This window comes from Trachypithecus francoisi, unplaced genomic scaffold, assembly GCF_009764315.1.
Source record: "Trachypithecus francoisi isolate TF-2019V2 unplaced genomic scaffold, Tfra_2.0 Lachesis_group5, whole genome shotgun sequence".
Lineage (NCBI taxonomy): Eukaryota > Metazoa > Chordata > Mammalia > Primates > Cercopithecidae > Trachypithecus > Trachypithecus francoisi.
The window spans coordinates 92645197-92660472 of NW_022681470.1; the positions used below are offsets into that span (position 1 = coordinate 92645197).

General features: G+C 53.8%; 1 protein-coding gene across 16 annotated transcripts; it reads left to right on the forward strand.

The window, feature by feature from the left end:
• The first annotated feature begins 1816 nt into the window (after nt 1–1816).
• Nucleotides 1817–12425, forward strand: SH2D2A (SH2 domain containing 2A). 16 transcript variants are annotated; one of them, XM_033200664.1, is made up of 10 exons: nt 1818–1991; nt 2546–2652; nt 2866–2946; nt 3434–3618; nt 4356–4445; nt 4634–4802; nt 8867–9016; nt 9187–9474; nt 11444–11501; nt 12102–12425. In XM_033200664.1, exons 1-10 carry the CDS (start codon nt 1958–1960, stop codon nt 12110–12112), a joined length of 1173 nt encoding a protein of 390 aa, XP_033056555.1. In that variant the 5' UTR covers nt 1818–1957; the 3' UTR covers nt 12113–12425. The 16 variants fall into 16 exon arrangements, with proteins under 16 accessions (XP_033056547.1, XP_033056555.1, XP_033056543.1 ...); XM_033200654.1 differs by having other exon boundaries at nt 1819–1991; nt 11331–11501; XM_033200655.1 differs by having other exon boundaries at nt 1822–1991; nt 8870–9016; nt 11331–11501.
• Nucleotides 12426–15276: the final 2851 nt, after the last annotated feature.

Here is a 15276-nt window from a genome sequence, read left to right on the forward strand (position 1 = left end):
CCATCAACCAATGAGTGGATAAAGAAAATGTGGTATATCTGCATCATGGAATACTACTCAGCCATTAAAAGGAATGAAATAATGTCTTTTGCAGCAACTTGGTTGGAGCTGGAGACCATTATTCTAAGTGGAGTAACTCAGGAATGGAAAACCAAATGTCATATGTTCTCACTTATAAGTGGGAGCTAAGCTATGAGGACACGAAGGCATGAGAGTCATATAAGGGAATTTGGGGACTTGGGGGGAAGGTGGGGTGAAGAATAAAAGACTACACATTGGGGACAGTGTACACTGCTTGGGTGACAGGTGCATGAAAATCTCAGAAATCACCACCAGATAACTTATCCGTGTAACCAAAACCCAACTGAACCCCAAAAACTGTTAAAAATTTAGAACATGTTTTTAAAAGTAAGAAAATAGTACATAATATTTTGAAAAACAGTAAGTCTTGGCAAGTACATCTCCCCCACCTGACGTCTTGAGACAAAATTTTTTTTCCTCTCTGAGTTCTCAGTGCCAAGAACAGTGCACAGCACATAGTCATGAACCTTTGGCCTAAATCACAGTGAAATTAGTGAAAGGAAGTCTAGCTTCTAGTCCCAGCATTCATACCAACTTCTTAGCCACTGAAAGACCCTGGCCAAGGCACTCCTCTGAGCTTCTGGTAAATGGGGATCATGTTCCTGTCCCCTTCTTAGTTTGTGAAGATCAATTCAGAGAGAAATGGAATCGGTCCTTTGGTATGGTGGGAAGTCTAAGCACATTGAAAGTTTAAGACATCAGCACCGGCCAATGCAGTGGCTCACGCCTGTGGAGGTCAAGGTGGGTGGATCACTTGAGGTCAGGAGTTCAAGACCAGCCTGGCCAACATGGTGAAACACTGTCTCTACTAAAAATACAAAAATTAGCCAGGCGTGGTGGTGCAAGCCTGTAATCCCAGCCACTCGGGAGGCTGAGGCACAAGAATCCCTTGAACCTGGGAGGCGGAAGTTGCAGTGAGCTGAGATTATGTCACTGTAGTCCTGCTAGACTCTGTCTAAAAAAAAAAAAAGACATCAACAGTGATGTTATTAACAGCAACTGCTGATAGTGTTGATACTAATTATGACCAGCTTAGCTGGAGGAATTCTCCTTCCTTCCTCCAGGATTGCCTGGTTTTGCTCTAACTCAGTTCCATTATCTGCCGAATGATGGAATCCAGTCCCCTCCTCTCTAACCCCTTGTCTCATAAATTTCTTTTTTTATTATTAATTTTTAAAAATAGAGATGGGGTCTCACTGTGTTGCCCAGGGCTGATCATGAACTCCTGGGCTTAAGCGATCCTCTCGCCTGAGCCTCCCAAAGTACTGGGATTACAGGTGTGAGACACCATGCCCAGACTCATAGATTTCATATGTCCTCAAAAAGTCCTTCCAGAAGTCTAACCCACATCCTTCCTGTTGCAGCCCTGCCCCCTCCCTTCCTCATGTCTCCTCAAAGCATGACCCATAAGCATCTTGTGTGGCTTATCCTTGAGGCTGACATCCCCATTCCCACTGCTTAGAACAGGCCCAGAGGCAGAGTGGGAGATTTTCCAGAGAGAAAGAAATAGAAGCCAAGAGAGATGAGAGAGAGAGAAAGGGAAGTTCTAGTTTGGGGTGAGGGAGCAGAGAAAGAATCTGGAGGGATGAAGGTCAGGTAGCAGTAAGGACTTCCTAACACCTCAACACAGAGTGACCCAGATACCCCTCACTGCTATACCACCGCTATCTACAGCTGCGTGGCTTCCGGGGGTGGGACAATCGTCTTAAGGCTTTCCATGACGTGGGTCCTCTGCCAGAACTAAGGCTGTGGGTAAGGCGACATTTCCTGCCCCTGGGGCCAGGGTGAAAGAAGAGATGATGAGTTGCTGAGTGTGCACACCTTTCCAGAGCACATACACACACCCTGCTCTGGGATCCCTTGTCAGGCTGCCCCCATGGAGTTCCCCCTGGCCCAGATATGTCCCCAAGGTAAGTGTGAAGTTGGAGGATATGGGTGGGAGGGGGCACCAAGACCCCCATCCCCCTGCCTTCCCTCCTGGGCTTGAGCTCCCACTTCAGGGATGAGGGGCCCCACTCTAAGCCAGAGCTGGCAAAGCTGAGAGGCTGGGCGACCACAACCCTGCCTGGGGCTCCATGTCCACTCATCCCTGAGGATAAAGGTGACAGGGTTTTTTGAGTGCTTCTCAGAGAGGAGAGAGGAGGGAGCCGGAGGATGAAGGGAGGAGGAGGCAGAAGATCCTGGACCAGAAGAAGGGCCTGCCCTGAAGTGATCTGCCTCCCTGGCCATCCGAAGGCCAGCCTGGCTCCCATCTTCTCCTTCTAGGCACCTGGTGTCCCTGACAATCTCCTCTGGCAGCATGAGCCCCCCTCATGCCACCTTGGCTACTTATCCTCATGCCTGAGAAACTCCCCTGCTGCCCTTCTGCGTTTTTGCTGTCATTAAGACTGCCCCAGCCCCACAGATCCCCTGAACCTGGGAGGAGGGGTGGGAGGCAGAGTCCCCCTCTGAGAAACCCCAGCAGCCCTCTTTGTGCTCACAGGGAGTCATGAAGCCCCCATCCCAACCTTCAGCACCTTCCAGACCACGGACACGACCCACAGGAGCTGCCGGAACCTGGGCTACACTGCGGTGAGTAGAAACCTGGGGCGGCAGCGGGGTGCAGCTCCCTCATCTCTCCCACCCTCCCATGGGGAAGGACTTGCAGATGGACAAAGGCCAGGCTGAGAGAAGGCAGGAATGATCCGGGTCTGCCAACGGGCTGGGGCACAGAGGGAGAGAACGAAAACGGGGAGTACCTCCTTCATGCACTGAGTTGCCCACTCACTCCCGTGCTGCTCCTAGGCCCTCCGGAAGCTCAGGCAGAGTCCGCAGGTGACCAGGATGCAGCGCATTGAGTCCCGGAAGCAGGCATCTGCCCTCTGTGTCAGTGACCTTCATTCACCCGGTGCATTCCACATCTCAGCCCTTCCCTCCCGCCCACTCAAGAATTTTCTCTGTGAACTAGCTCAGTCCCTCATATTGTGGAGTAAGCCCTCCCTCATTCTGGCCTTTAGCGTGACTTCCGGCATCATGTTCCTTCATCCTCCAGGCCAGGGAATGACTCTGTCCATCTGGAAGGCTGTGCTGCCTTTCCCGTCCCTCCTAGATCACAGTGTGACAGCTCACTGCTGCTGGATTAAAAGCCCTCAGGACCCAGAGGGCAGAGGAAAGAGAGTCTCTGGAAGCCAGAACAGCTGGAGCTAAAGAAGGGATTTAAATTAGACTTTAGGAAGGACTTTCTGGGCACTTGTACCCTAAAATAGACAGGAGAGGCTAGGTATGAGGAAAAGAAGGTGGCAGGTGGATTAAAGTCAGGAGAAGGCCCACCCATCATGCTGCTTCCCCCTCCTTGAACTCTTCCCTGATCCAGGCATCTCCCCAGGCCCTGGAGACTGCCTCCATCCCAGGGAATGCTGAGAGGGCAGAGGAGGTGCCTGGAGAAGGAAGCCTGTCCCTGCAGGCCGAGACCCGGGCTTGGTTCCAGAAGACCCAGGCCCACTGGCTCCTGCAGCATGGGGCAGCCCCTGCCTGGTTCCATGGCTTCATCACCCGGAGGTGAGTCATGGAGGAGGAAATTGGCCCAGACAGGGGCAGGGCAAGTCCTGGGTCTGGGTCCTGCCACCTGCCAGGAATAGATGAAGGCTCCCACTTCTACCAGTCTGGAGCAGATGGAGGTGCCCACTCCAGGCTCCCACTCCCAGAGTTTTCCAGGCCTTTCACTGAGGCATCTCTCCAGGGGAGATCATTGGAGAGGCTCCAGTCCAGGCCTCTCTGTGCCTCAGCTTCCCCTCTCTAGGCCCCATTATCCTCCTGTCCCTAAGGCCTCGAATGCTGGTATTTTCCACCTCTCTCTCCCTCCAGGCTTACTCCATCTTTATCTCCCAGCCCTCTTTTCTTCCACCCTTGCAGATCCTCCCTCCTCCATTTCTCAGCCTCATTTCTCCCTGTTTGTTCACCTCCTCAGTTCAGTTTTGGCTTCTGAAATCTGGAAGTCCAACTACTTTCCTATCTCTGTTGCTGCAGTAGCAGCCCCTGCAGGCTACCTTCCAGGATGAGGCCAGGGGAGGAAACAGGGGTCTCCTGAATGGGACCCCTGGCCCCTGTCCACACCTAGTCCCTGCAGCGGGAGAACAGCTCCCACATGCTCTCTCTCCCCATCTCAACCCTAGCCTTTCTCTAGCCGTTCCAGCATGCTTGCTTGGGGGTAAGGGTTCCTCGTGAGAGCTGGGGAGACAGAGGCGAGGCTGGAAGTGTCAGAGTAGGTTTCGGCCCCCTCTCTCCGTCACCCACAGGGAGGCAGAGAGGCTGCTGGAGCCCAAGCCTCAGGGATGCTACTTGGTGCGGTTCAGCGAGAGCGCGGTGACCTTCGTGCTGACTTACAGGTGAGGGGCGAGGCCCCGTGCCAGACGACAGAAGGCGGGGCTCGGGAGGGGCAGGGCTTGGGTCTGATCCCAGAAGGAGCCGAGCTTTTAGCTCAGTCCCCGGGCTGCTGAAAGTGGGGGTCACGCCTCGCGCTGGTGGCCCTGGCCGAGGAGTGGGAGATAGTCTGATGCCTAACGGCGCCCTCCAGGAGCCGGACTTGCTGCCGCCACTTCCTGCTGGCCCAGCTCGGGGACGGGCGCCACGTGGTGCTGGGCGAGGACAGCGCCCACGAACGGCTGCAGGACCTGCTGCGGCACTACACGGCGCACCCGCTCAGCCCCTACGGGGAGACGCTCACCGAGCCGCTCGCCCGCCAGGTAGGCGCCCCGGGCCCTGACCAGAGAGCCCAGGGTCTCAGGCCAGCGCCCCTCCCCGCCCCCCGACTCAGAGCCCAGGCGCAGGACGTGGCACCAGGCACTTTCTCATCCCAAAACACCACCTGGGCATGCCTCCCTTACCCAGGCATCTTCATCTTCGTGAGAGGGTGGCAAGCCCTTCGAGAAATATGAGTGCTGGGGGGTCCCTCCTTAAGAGACCAGTCCAGCCATAGGGAGATAGAGGGGCAAGGAGAGACCAGGGGCACACAGAGTCATTTGGGGTTTTGTTTTTTGTTTTGTTTTGTTTTAGACAGAGTCTCCATCTGTCGCGCAGGCTGGAGTGCAGTGGCGCTATCTTTTCTCACTGCAAACTCCACCTCCCGGGTTCAAGTGATTCTCCTGCCTCAGCCTCCTAAGTCAGCTTCCCCTCTCTAGGCCCCATTATCCTTCTGTCCCTAAGGCTTCGAATACTGGTATTTTCCATCTGGTATTTTCAGCTTTGACTTCTGAAATCTGGAAGTCCAACTACTTTCCCATCCCTGTTGCTGCAGTAGCAGCCCCTGCAGACTGGTCTTCCAGGATGAGGCCAAGGGAGGATGCAGGGGTCTCCTGAATGGGACCCCTGAGTAGCTGGGATTACAGGCATGAGCCACTGCGCCCAGCCTAGTCTTTTGTTTTTAATAAAAGAGATATTTACGGAGTACTTAGGGCCTACCAACTGCTGGCAGGCCCTGAAAATAGACCCATGAAGAAGACAGACAGATGGGTCTCAAACTCACAAAGCCTACTTTCCAGCAGTAAAAATGGACAAGTAATAGAAATCCAGTGTGGAGAATGTGATTCAGAAGGAAATACAGGGTACCATTTAGCCTAGCAGGCAGCAGTGCACAAGTTCAGGCAGTGCTAAGGGACCACTGGGTGCCACGCAACCTTCTGGGCACTGGAAAAACAGCAGTGAACTTAAAGGACTGGAATATCTCCGCCTTCAAGAGCTTCCATTCTAGAAGGAGGAAGCAGACAAGTGAGTAATACAGAAAACAAGCAAAGAAGACAGAGTCTGTCTAGTAATGGTTAAGTACACACTGACAAGAAAACCAAACAGCTCCACCAGCAGCTCCACCTTCTAGGCAGACCCAGCCTCCAGCCTCCTCATGCCTCCTGGAGGCACCCACCTCTGATACCCTGGCCCAGGCTGCCATCATTTCATGTGAAATATTGTTGAAGAATGACAGGGTTGGGGCTGTTCTACACAGGGTGTCAGGGAAGGTCACTCTGGTAAGCGGACATCTGAATAGAGGCCTGTATGAAATAGGAGAAGAGCCATGCAGACAACTGGAGGAAAGGCATTCTCAGCAGCGGGCACAGCAGGTGCAAAGGCCCTGAGGCAGGAGGAGACTTGCTGTGTCTGAGGAATGATGGGAGCAGAGAGGAAGCTAGCATGGGTGGATCAAGTGACTGAAGGATAGAGAAGTAGGAGATGAGATCAGAGGGGTGAGGGAGGGGGGCCCTGTAGACTCTTGTATGCATTTGGAGTTTTATTCTGAGCGAGACGAGATGGCACTGGAGAGTTACAAGCTGAGGGGTGACATGGCCTGGCAAGTTTCAGGAGAGGCAATATTTCACATGAAATGATGGCAGCCTGGGTCAGGGTAGCAGAGGTGGGTGCCTCCAGGAGGCATGAGGAGGGTGAAGGCTGGGTCTCCTTAGAAGGTGGAGCTGCTGGGTTTTTGCGGGATTGGATAAGGAGTGTGAAAAGATGGACTTGTCATTGACTGAGACGAGGAAAGTTCTAGGAGGAACATGTCCGGGCAGGAGGGGAGGGTCAGGAGTTCTGTTTTCTACACATGCAGTTCAGCATGGAGATGTCAAGTAGGCAGCTGGAATTCAGAGTCTGGGGACCGGGACAAAGGGATGGGCTGCAGACAAATATTGAGAGTCACCAGCACTCAGAGGGACCCTAAAACCTCTAGGAGGGGTGAAATCTCACTCAGAAGTCAGTGTAGAGGGGGAAGGAAATGAAGCCCAAGTCTCCAGCATTTAGAGGTTGCAGAAATGAGGGTGAATTGACAGAGAAAATTGAACAGAGCACTCAGAAAGAGAGGAGAAAAGCCAGAAGAGTGTGATGCTCTGGAAGCCAAGTGAAGAAAGTGAGTGAAGGCGGGTGAGGGCAGAGGGTGCAATGGACACTGGGTTTGACACAGATAAGGTCATTGGTGACCTAGACAAGAAGAGTTTCACAGAACTTGATTTGGGTCAGTTAAAACAAGTGGGGACAGTGCCTGTGGTCACTGCCTGTTTTGTGAGGAACAGGCAGAGACCTGAGATTCATAGAGCATGGGGAAGTCTGGGGGTGAGGAGGAGCCAGGCTGACCTGAGAAGGCTGAAGGCAGAGCTGTAGAAGTCTGAAGTCACACAGAGTCTTGTCACTCAAGCTCTCAGGATTCTGACTTATCCTGGGGCAATAGGTAACCACCCAAGGATTGCTAGGGGAGTTTCTGTAAGATTGCTCTGCTCGAAGACTGGAGAGTGGGTTGGAAGGGCAAGACAATGCAGGGGGAGGAGTCAGGAGGCCTCAACTAGGGTGCTGGCCGTGTGCATGGAGAAAAGTACTCAGATGTGAACAATATTTAGACAGTGGAAGGAGCAGGACTTGTGTTTGATTTCATGTCGAGAGGGAGGAGGTGGAGGCATCAAGGCTGACTCCTAAGGTGCCGTTTCGGCAGCAGGGTGGAGGTGCTACTTTTTATTCAGGAAGGAGATGCTGACAGAGGAGGGGGTTAGGGCAGGAAAAGGAATTCTTTGGATTCCATAGTACACCTGCAGTACACCTCCCAATGGAGACGTACACTTGGTGGATTGCAGGAGCACAAGAAAAGCCCTGTGACCTTAGCCTACACTGGCAGCAGGCATGGGGACAGCGTTCATGGACCAAGGGCTAACACTGAACTAAAAGCACACCGTCTGTGAGATGGAACCATCCCACATGGGGCTCCTCTCTCCTGAGGTGGTCTCTGCCCTTAAAAATTTTAGCTTATGGCCAGGCGCAGTGGCTCACATCTGTAATCCCAGCACTTTGGGAGGCCAAGGTGGAGGATCACCTGAGGTCAAGAGTTCGAGACCAGTCCGGCCAACGTGACAAAACCCCATCTCTACTGAAAAATACAAACATTAGCTGGGTGTGGTGGTGGGTGCCTGTAATCCCAGCTACTTGGGAGGCTGAGGCAGGAGAATCTCTTAACCTCTTGTGGAGGTTACAGTGAGCCGAGATTGTGCTACTGCACTCCAGCCGGGATGACAGAATGAGACTTGGTCTAAAAAAAAAAACAACAACAACAAAAAACTTCAGGTTATATCTCCATAAATTAACCAGCGGTACAAAATTAAACACAAGCACAGCTGTCATGGAGATTGGTCCCCATGCCATTAATTTTTCAGCTAAAGATGTGTAAAGCTATATTGCATTTTCACGACCACAGGCACAAATGGAATCTGGCCTTGCCCTGTGATCCAGATGAAATTAAGTTTAATGCAGCCAAGTGTGGTGGCTCACACCTGTAATCCTAAAACTCAGGAAGGCTGAGGTGGGAGGATCATTTGAGCCCAGGAGTTCAAGACCAAGCCTGGGCAATATACTGAGACCCCATCTCTACAGAAAATGAAAACACAGTTAGCCGGGGTGGTGGCGCATGCCTGTAGTCCCAGCTACTTGGGAGGCTGAGGCAAGAGGATATCTTGAGCCCAGGAGATCAAGGCTGCAGCGAGCTGAGACTGCACCACTACACTTCAGCCTGGGCAACAGAGCGAGACTCTATCTCAAAAAAGAAAAACTTTAATGCTAGACATGGCCTGTGACCAGAGCTTACCACTGCCTCCATCCGACCCTGGGTCTCCTTGCTGTCGCCATACCCTCTTCCTCATCCAGGGAACCCAGCCCAGGCCAAATTTCTGTGCCCCTCCCCCTTCCCCCATCCTCCACTTAGACTGGATTATTTTGTCCTCCTGATCACCTCCCCCTCCCCCTCCCCAATGCTCCACCAAGTCCCTCAGACCTCATTCTTTCCCAGCAGACTCCTGAGCCTGCAGGACTTCCCCTGAGGACCGAAGAATCAAACTCTGGAAGCAAAAGCCAGGACCCAAACCCCGAGTACAGCCCAGTCATCAAACAGGGGCAAGCCACAGTCCCAGTGCAGAAAGAAGCGGCCGGGGAGAAGGAGGTATTGGGTTGGAGGGGATGAGGGAGCTGGAGGACAGGCCTGCGAGGGGGTGCAGGCAGCGGGGAGGAGGAGGGGCCTAGCTGGGGCAGAGGCTCAGGCTGGGAGTTACCATGGGGCTTTAACCCTGCCTCCCTCACCCCACTCCTCCCTGGCCTCACCTTCTCTCCCAGTCCTCCCAGCCACTCAGGCCCAAGCCTCCCATCCCTGCCAAACCTCAGCTGCCCCCAGAAGTTTACACAAGCCCTGTTTCACGAGGCCTCCCGGCCCCACCCCCCAAGCCCTCCAATCCTATCTACAACGAGCCTGATGAACCCATAGCCTTCTACGCCATGGGCCGGGGCAGCCCTGGGGAAGCCCCCAGCAACATCTATGTGGAGGTGGAAGATGAGGGCCCACCCACCACCCTTGGGCACCCTGTCCTACGGAAGAGCTGGTCCAGGCCTGTCCCAGGAGGCCAGGTAAACTGATGTGCAGGGAAAGGTGGGTTCGAGAAGGTCTCCCTGCAGGTAGATGGGGGAAGGTGAAGAAGGTGTTCAGAGTGGATGCCTGGGGCAGGGTGAGGGGCAGAGGTGTGAGGTGATGTGGGAAGGACAGAATGATCCAGGTGCCAGCCTGCCTTCTCCAGCCCAGAGACTGCCCCCTCTTCTCCCCGGAGTCACTCAGACCTCATCTTTGTCAAGCCCCCATGCCCTCCTACCTCACAGAGAAAACAGAGGCCCCCCAGGCAGGGTGCCCCTTCACCTCCCCCATCGAGGCTTTTTTGATCTGTGTCCATCTTGTCCTGCAGACCCTCTTCGGATGCACCTGGGGCTGACCCCACCCCGTGCCTCTCTGGCTCTCTCCCTTGGCCTTCACGGCCCTGCTGTCCTGGAGAAAAAGAGCACTTGGGGTCCCTTATGTCATCTCAGTAAACTCAGAGGAGGGGGACTCTGCTCTCCCAGCTCCTTCTGTGTACTCCCTGTCTCCCTCTTTCTTCTCCTCAGACCTAAGTCTGCTTGCCTACCCTTCAAGTCAGTACCTCATGCCATGGGTTAGCCCCAGCAGCCATCCCACCCTCTCCCTTGGCCTCTGCGGCCCTCCCAAAGCCCTTCCCCAGCCTCTCTCCTCAGACCCTTCCCCACCCTCCCTCCCTGCTGGTGCCCCAGGCTCCCTGCTCAGCCTGAGCCTGCTTGTCCTCACCCACACCCCTGCCAACGCCTGCTGTCCTAGAGCTGACGTCACCTGTCCATATCTCCATCCAAACTTCTCTCCAAGCTTCTGGTGAGTTCCCCCCAGCATCCCTCAGCCCTTCAAACTCAACACAGCCAACACCACTCTCACCCTTACCCTCGACACAGCTCGGTCCCATGTTTCCTGTCCTGATTGCTAACTCTCTAGCCACCCAGCTAGCCAAGTCAGAGTCCCAGGGCTCCCTCAGCACTGCTCCTTCTTCACTCCCCCAGTAAGCCACTCATTCATGCTGGATCTCTTCCTAAGTATATTTTTCCTTTCCCCAGCTCCAGCCTCCATCATTGGGGTCTGGCTTTGTCACCCAGGCTGGAGTGTAGTGGCACAATCATAGCTCACTGCAAACCTGAACTCCTGGGTACAAGTGATCCTCCCGCCTCAGCTGAGATTATAGGCTCAAACCACCTCACCTGGCTCCCGAGGGCTTCTTAACTGGTTTCCTAACCACCATACTTGCCACTTCTGATCCACTCTGCACCAAAAAAGCCAGAATGGTCTTGCTGAAGCAGCTGCCTGGCCCGTGATGTACTCTACACTTGGGTGAGGGGGGTCTCACCTCCTTAGCGTTACCACCAGCCGCTCTCATTCTCCTAGAATGATTCATATTTCTCTAAACCAAGTGGTTTCAAGCCTCCTGGGGTTTGCACCCACCAGTATCTCTGCCTATAGTGACTTCCTGCAAGCTCATCCTCCCACTGCCTGGCAATTTTCTAATCATCCTTCAAGACCAGCTTTCCCTTCTCAGAGGCCACAGAGGCCACCCCCTGTGCCTTACACACACCTGCCATGACTGATCACATGAAACACCTATCTCTTCCCATCTCCTTCTCTCTGTCCCTTCCCTAGTTTAGAGTGTGAGCTCCCTGAAGGGACGGCTGGGACTTACCCATCTGTTTCCAAAGCACCCAGCCCAGTGCCTGGCACAGAGCAGGTGCTCAGGAAATGTTTGTTGAATTAATGAATGACAGGAGTTTATACACCCTCTCTGGAAGCCAAAGTCTGTTCAGATCAGATGTCTTGAGACTGCAGGTACACCTAGGAGGCAGAGGGTAGAGGGTGTGACCTAGAACTGTCCTTCTCTCTGTAGAATACAGGTGGCTCCCAGCTGCATTCTGAGAACTCTGTGATTGGGCAAGGCCCTCCCCTGCCCCACCAGCCCCCACCCGCCTGGAGACACACCCTCCCCCACAATCTTTCTAGACAGGTGCTTCAGGACAGAGGACAGGCATGGCTCCCCCTTGGGCCTCCTCAGTAGGTGGTAAGTCTGAGCTTGGTGAGGATAACTTGGAGTATAAGGTCCAGAGACCTTCACACACACCTGGCACCCTTCTCAGGAAATGTGGATGGAATAAACCATAGTTGATCAAAGCTGGAAAGGACCTCAGCCATCATCAATTGCAAGGATGGCAAAGAGGTGTCATCTTGCACGCCAACTCCAATCCATTGGTCGTGGCTGCCTAGAGTGCTGCATTGGAAAGGATGTTAAGGTTATATCTGAACTCAGCAGAAAAAAATCACATGATTGATTAGTGATGTCTGGCATGGGTAAGGGCGGGAGGATGCGCAGCATTACATTTGTCCTTACTGATCATATTCAACTCCCTCACTATGCAGAAAAGAAAACAGCCTGAGAGGGACAGTGACTTGGCCAAAATCAAGGACTAGAACCCAGGCTTCCTGATTCCCCATTTAGTACTCTGTTCCTTACCACACGTCCACAAACTCCAGTCCATAGGAAACATCAGAGATTTCCTCAAACAGGAAGTCTGGCCACTTTCCAGAGTTCTACTGCATGGAGGCCTGGGTGCTTGCTGGGTCCCCTCCTATGGATCCTGGCTTAACTCTGTCCCTCTGACAGGTCCGGCCTGACCCCCAACAAAGAAGCCTGGAGGTCAGAGAAGCAAATGTGGAGCCTCTCCCTCCTAAGAGATCCCAAGAATCCAATGGCTCAGTCCTTGATGATCTAAGACAGCAAAGTGTGCAAGGAGGGCCCTGCTGGCTCCCACTGTCCTGGTTTCTCCTCCTGGAGTCTAATTTCCTTGGCCCTCTGAGCCTTTGAGTCTGGGCCCTGGTCCAATGCTGCTGTTGTCTGAGGAATGGTTTGGTGAGAACAGATGTTAAACTTGTTTGTTGATTCTTGTCTGGCTAATAAATCATCACCAACTGCCTTCCCCTACAGGGATTCAAGTCCTCCAGGCTCCGTCTGTCTCTGTCTCTGACTTTCTCTCTCTCATACTGTGGAAGGCAAGGGGTTGAACTGCGACTGCAGTGAGGGTGGAAGGGCTTGAGGATTGACAGACACCAAGGCCAGGGACACAAGACCTCTGCAAAGTATTCCTTCTCTGGCTGGGATGGGTTGAGTAGGCAGCCAGGGACATAGGGGTGGCTGTACCACTTGAGGCATAAAGAAAGAGGGGCAGAGAGCTGAGCAGTTGAGGGACAGCCCCTTCACCTCCTCTGCAACCCCCCTGCCACGTACAGGACTGGAGAGGAGGAAGATGTGTGTGTGAGCCCCTTAAGAGGACAGGAATCCCCTTGACTGGCTCCAGGCCTCTCATCTTCCTAGCCTCTTGGGCTTAGGCCCTTTGCCTCAATCAGGACCCCATTCTCTCCCGCATCCCTCTTGCTTCCCCCCTTCTCTGCTCAGAACCACTTCAGAGCCAGCCTCCTGTTCCCATGCAAAGCTCTGGGGCTCTGGCATATGCCCTGGGCCTTACTTTTGTCTCAGACTGCGGACTTCCTTTTTTTTGTTTTTGTTTTTTTTAAAGACAGGGTCTCGCTCGTCGCCCAGACTGGAGTATAGTGGCATGATCATAGCTCACTGCAGCCTTGAACTCCTGGGCTCAAGGGATCCTCCTGCCTTAGCCTCCCAAGTTGCTGGGACTACAGGTGCCCACCACCAAGCCCGGCTGGGCATGGTGGCTCACGCCTGTAATCCCAGCACTTTGGGAGGCCGAGGTGGGCAGATCACCTGAGGTCAGGAGTTTGAGACCAGCCTGGCCAATTTGGTGAAACCCCACCCATCTCTACTAAAAATACAAAAGTCAGTCAGGCGTGATGGCACATGCCTGTCATCCCAGCTACTCAAGAGGCTGAGGCAGGAGAATTGCTTGAACCTGGGAGGCAGAGGTTGCAGTGAGCCAAGATTGCACCACTGTACTCCAGCCTAGGTGACAGAGAAAGACTCCGTCTTGGGGGAAAAATAAAAATAAATAAATAAATAAATAAATATTATAGAGAGAGGGTCTCACTATATTGCCAGAGCTGGTCTCAAACCCCTGGCCTCAAGCTATATTCCTGTCACAGCCTCCCGAAATGCTGGGATTAAAGGCATGAGCCACCATGCCCAGCCAGACAGGGGGCTTTCTAAGGCAGGGCGGTGTCTGCCCCTGGATCATCCTCAGGGCTCAGAGCAGAGACAGCCCCTCCATAGCTGCCCAGGCCTGGGGACTCCTGTGGTCCCATCTGTGCAGCCTGTTCTTTTCACACTCATTCCTATAAGAGTCTAGTCCAGGCAATCAGCACCTGTCAGGGCCCCTGTACCTACCTGAGGCACAGGAATCTTCCAGACCATTTTCTTAAGCCACAGTCCCTAGGCCTGGGCACTGCCACCACCACACCACCCCCAGCCTGGCCCAGGTGCCAGCTCCAGTGACTGGCCAATTCCCCTCCTTTCCACTCCAGTGCTCATCAGCTTAAGGAGAAATATGGTTGCTGACTCAACAGAGTTGGGGTTCCACTTCCCTTTGCTTAGACCTCAGATCTAAATGCCCTCCTGAGCAAGAGGAGAGGTGGGGAGAGAGGCAGAGGGGCAGGGAGGGAGGAGCAGAGGACTTTGCTGAAATCAGAGAGGAGGCTGAAAGTGCCAGAAAGGTCTCAGATTAGACGCAGGGAGTCAGTTACCTGGTGGCTGATTCCTTGGGGCAGGGGAGGAGGCAGAAAAGAGTGGCATATTTGTTGTACAGCAAGAGACAGAAATCAGAAAGTCAGAAAATAGATTTCCCCAGACTTTGGGGTGTAACAGAATGGGCAGGTGTGGGGAGGGGCCAGAAATGCCTAGTGACCCACTTGGTGTTTCTAGAGGAGAAAGCCTGGGGCAGAACAGGGGCAGGAGCAAAGCCAGGGGCAGAGCAGGACCTAGGGACCCTCTTCTTCCTTCTGTGACTCCACAGAGCATGTGGTGGACACACCAAAGGGGTGGTGGAGCTCAGATGAACCTATGGCATCACGAGCCCTGGGTCTGTTGTGGCGCTGTGCTAACCAGTTGTGCAATCTTCAGCAGGGGAACCCTTTTTCTGTGCCACCGCTCCCTCCATTCTTTATGCATGGAGATAGTGCCTCATTTGCACACAGGGTCTCATTGCACACAGATGAGACCATGCAAGTGAAGGGCTTTGAAAAGCAGTACTGCTGGGTCTAGAAGGGACTTCAGAGACCCTTAATGACAGAGTTTTTGGCTCAACTAAAGAGGAAACTGAGGTCTAGAGAGGGGAGGTGACAGGGAGCCAAAGGCAGTAAGGCCCAGGGCCCAGATCTTGTCGTCCCAACCCAGGGTTCCTCTTAATACCACGGGGCCCCTCCTAGGCTAAAGGATAAGGTCCCAGTCCTGCTGAGGGCCACAGCTGCAGGCCCAGCCCTGAAGACCAAGGTGGTGGAACCTCCCTCCCCTTCACGAGGGGCACCCCTGCACGATCCCGCTGACTTTACTCCAAGCTGAGGCCTGGGGCTGCGGTGAGACCTCAGGAGGGAGAAGTTGAGTAACTTGTACAGGAAAAGCGAACTGGGGCGATTATGCTGAGTGAGACTCCACGTGCCAAGAGGGGGAGGGCATTTCTCACCGACAGTCTTCCCATGGTCATTCCATCTCTCCTCCTGCCTCCTCCAGGTAGAGCCTCTCTGGCTGAGCCCACTGTTTTATCTGTGAAAGGGCAACCTCTCACCCTGTCACAGCACATGGAAGACCTTGCTGTGAGCAGAGAGCACTGCTCCCATTACAGGGTCCAGCTTTGTCCTCCAGCCCCTGCCCCTTCAGT

What these genes read in the sequence shown, in the direction of transcription:
- SH2D2A (XM_033200650.1), top strand. Translation starts at nt 1,958, where the DNA reads ATGGAGTTCCCCCTGGCCCAGATATGTCCCCAAG. An exon ending in GGCCCAGATATGTCCCCAAG is followed by an intron (nt 1,992 to 2,545) that starts GTAAGTGTGAAG and finishes AAACCCCAGCAG; the next exon opens with CCCTCTTTGTGCTCACAGGG. An exon ending in GGAACCTGGGCTACACTGCG is followed by an intron (nt 2,653 to 2,865) that starts GTGAGTAGAAAC and finishes TGCTGCTCCTAG; the next exon opens with GCCCTCCGGAAGCTCAGGCA.